Source organism: Penaeus monodon, chromosome 15 (assembly GCF_015228065.2).
Source record: "Penaeus monodon isolate SGIC_2016 chromosome 15, NSTDA_Pmon_1, whole genome shotgun sequence".
In the NCBI taxonomy this organism is placed as follows: Eukaryota; Metazoa; Arthropoda; class Malacostraca; order Decapoda; family Penaeidae; genus Penaeus; species Penaeus monodon.
The window spans coordinates 23,725,000-23,725,497 of record NC_051400.1 but is presented as its reverse complement, the minus strand read 5'-3'; the positions used below and the strand labels follow the sequence as shown (position 1 = coordinate 23,725,497).

General features: G+C 43.4%; 1 protein-coding gene across 2 annotated transcripts in view; it reads left to right on the top strand.

Annotated features, from left to right (window-relative positions):
- Positions 1 to 498, top strand: part of LOC119581820 (peptidyl-prolyl cis-trans isomerase FKBP10-like) — a 5,890-nt gene that overhangs the window by 3,053 nt on the left and 2,339 nt on the right. For both annotated transcript variants that reach the window (XM_037929953.1, XM_037929952.1), the window contains exon 2: positions 282 to 458. In XM_037929953.1, coding sequence (XP_037785881.1) covers positions 283 to 458 — 176 coding nt within the window. In that variant the 5' untranslated portion in view covers position 282. The remainder of the gene's footprint in view (positions 1 to 281; positions 459 to 498) is intronic.

The window sequence follows — 498 nt, the reverse complement described above, 5'->3', positions numbered from 1 at the left end:
GTTTTTGAGTTGACGAGGTTATGCAATAGAACAAGGAAATGCGTTCATGCCTTAGTGACACATTTTATGCCCATTCTCTCCCTTTATCCATGAGTAGATACCAAAAGGATATTGATTAGCATATATGTAATTGTTTTTCGTTATTACATTGACAGTTATATTGAGAACGTTCACATTAGATTGACATTTTATATTAGAATTTGTGAATCACTTTTCATCATTGTAAGGACAGTTTTAATAATCCTGTGTATTTTTTTTAACCTAGCGTTGTCCTTTGCCAGGATGAACAGGTCAGCGTTTGTTATAGTGGCGGTGTGCGCATGCGCGTGCGCGGCGCAGCAGTTGCGAGTGGAGGTGCTGAGCAAGCCGGGCAAGTGCGACATCGAGACGGCGCCGGGAGACAAGATCAGGGTCCACTACGTCGGCCGCCTCACCAGCGGAGAAATATTCGACCAAAGGTCAGTCCTCATACGATATGTGTAAAGTACAGGTGCATAT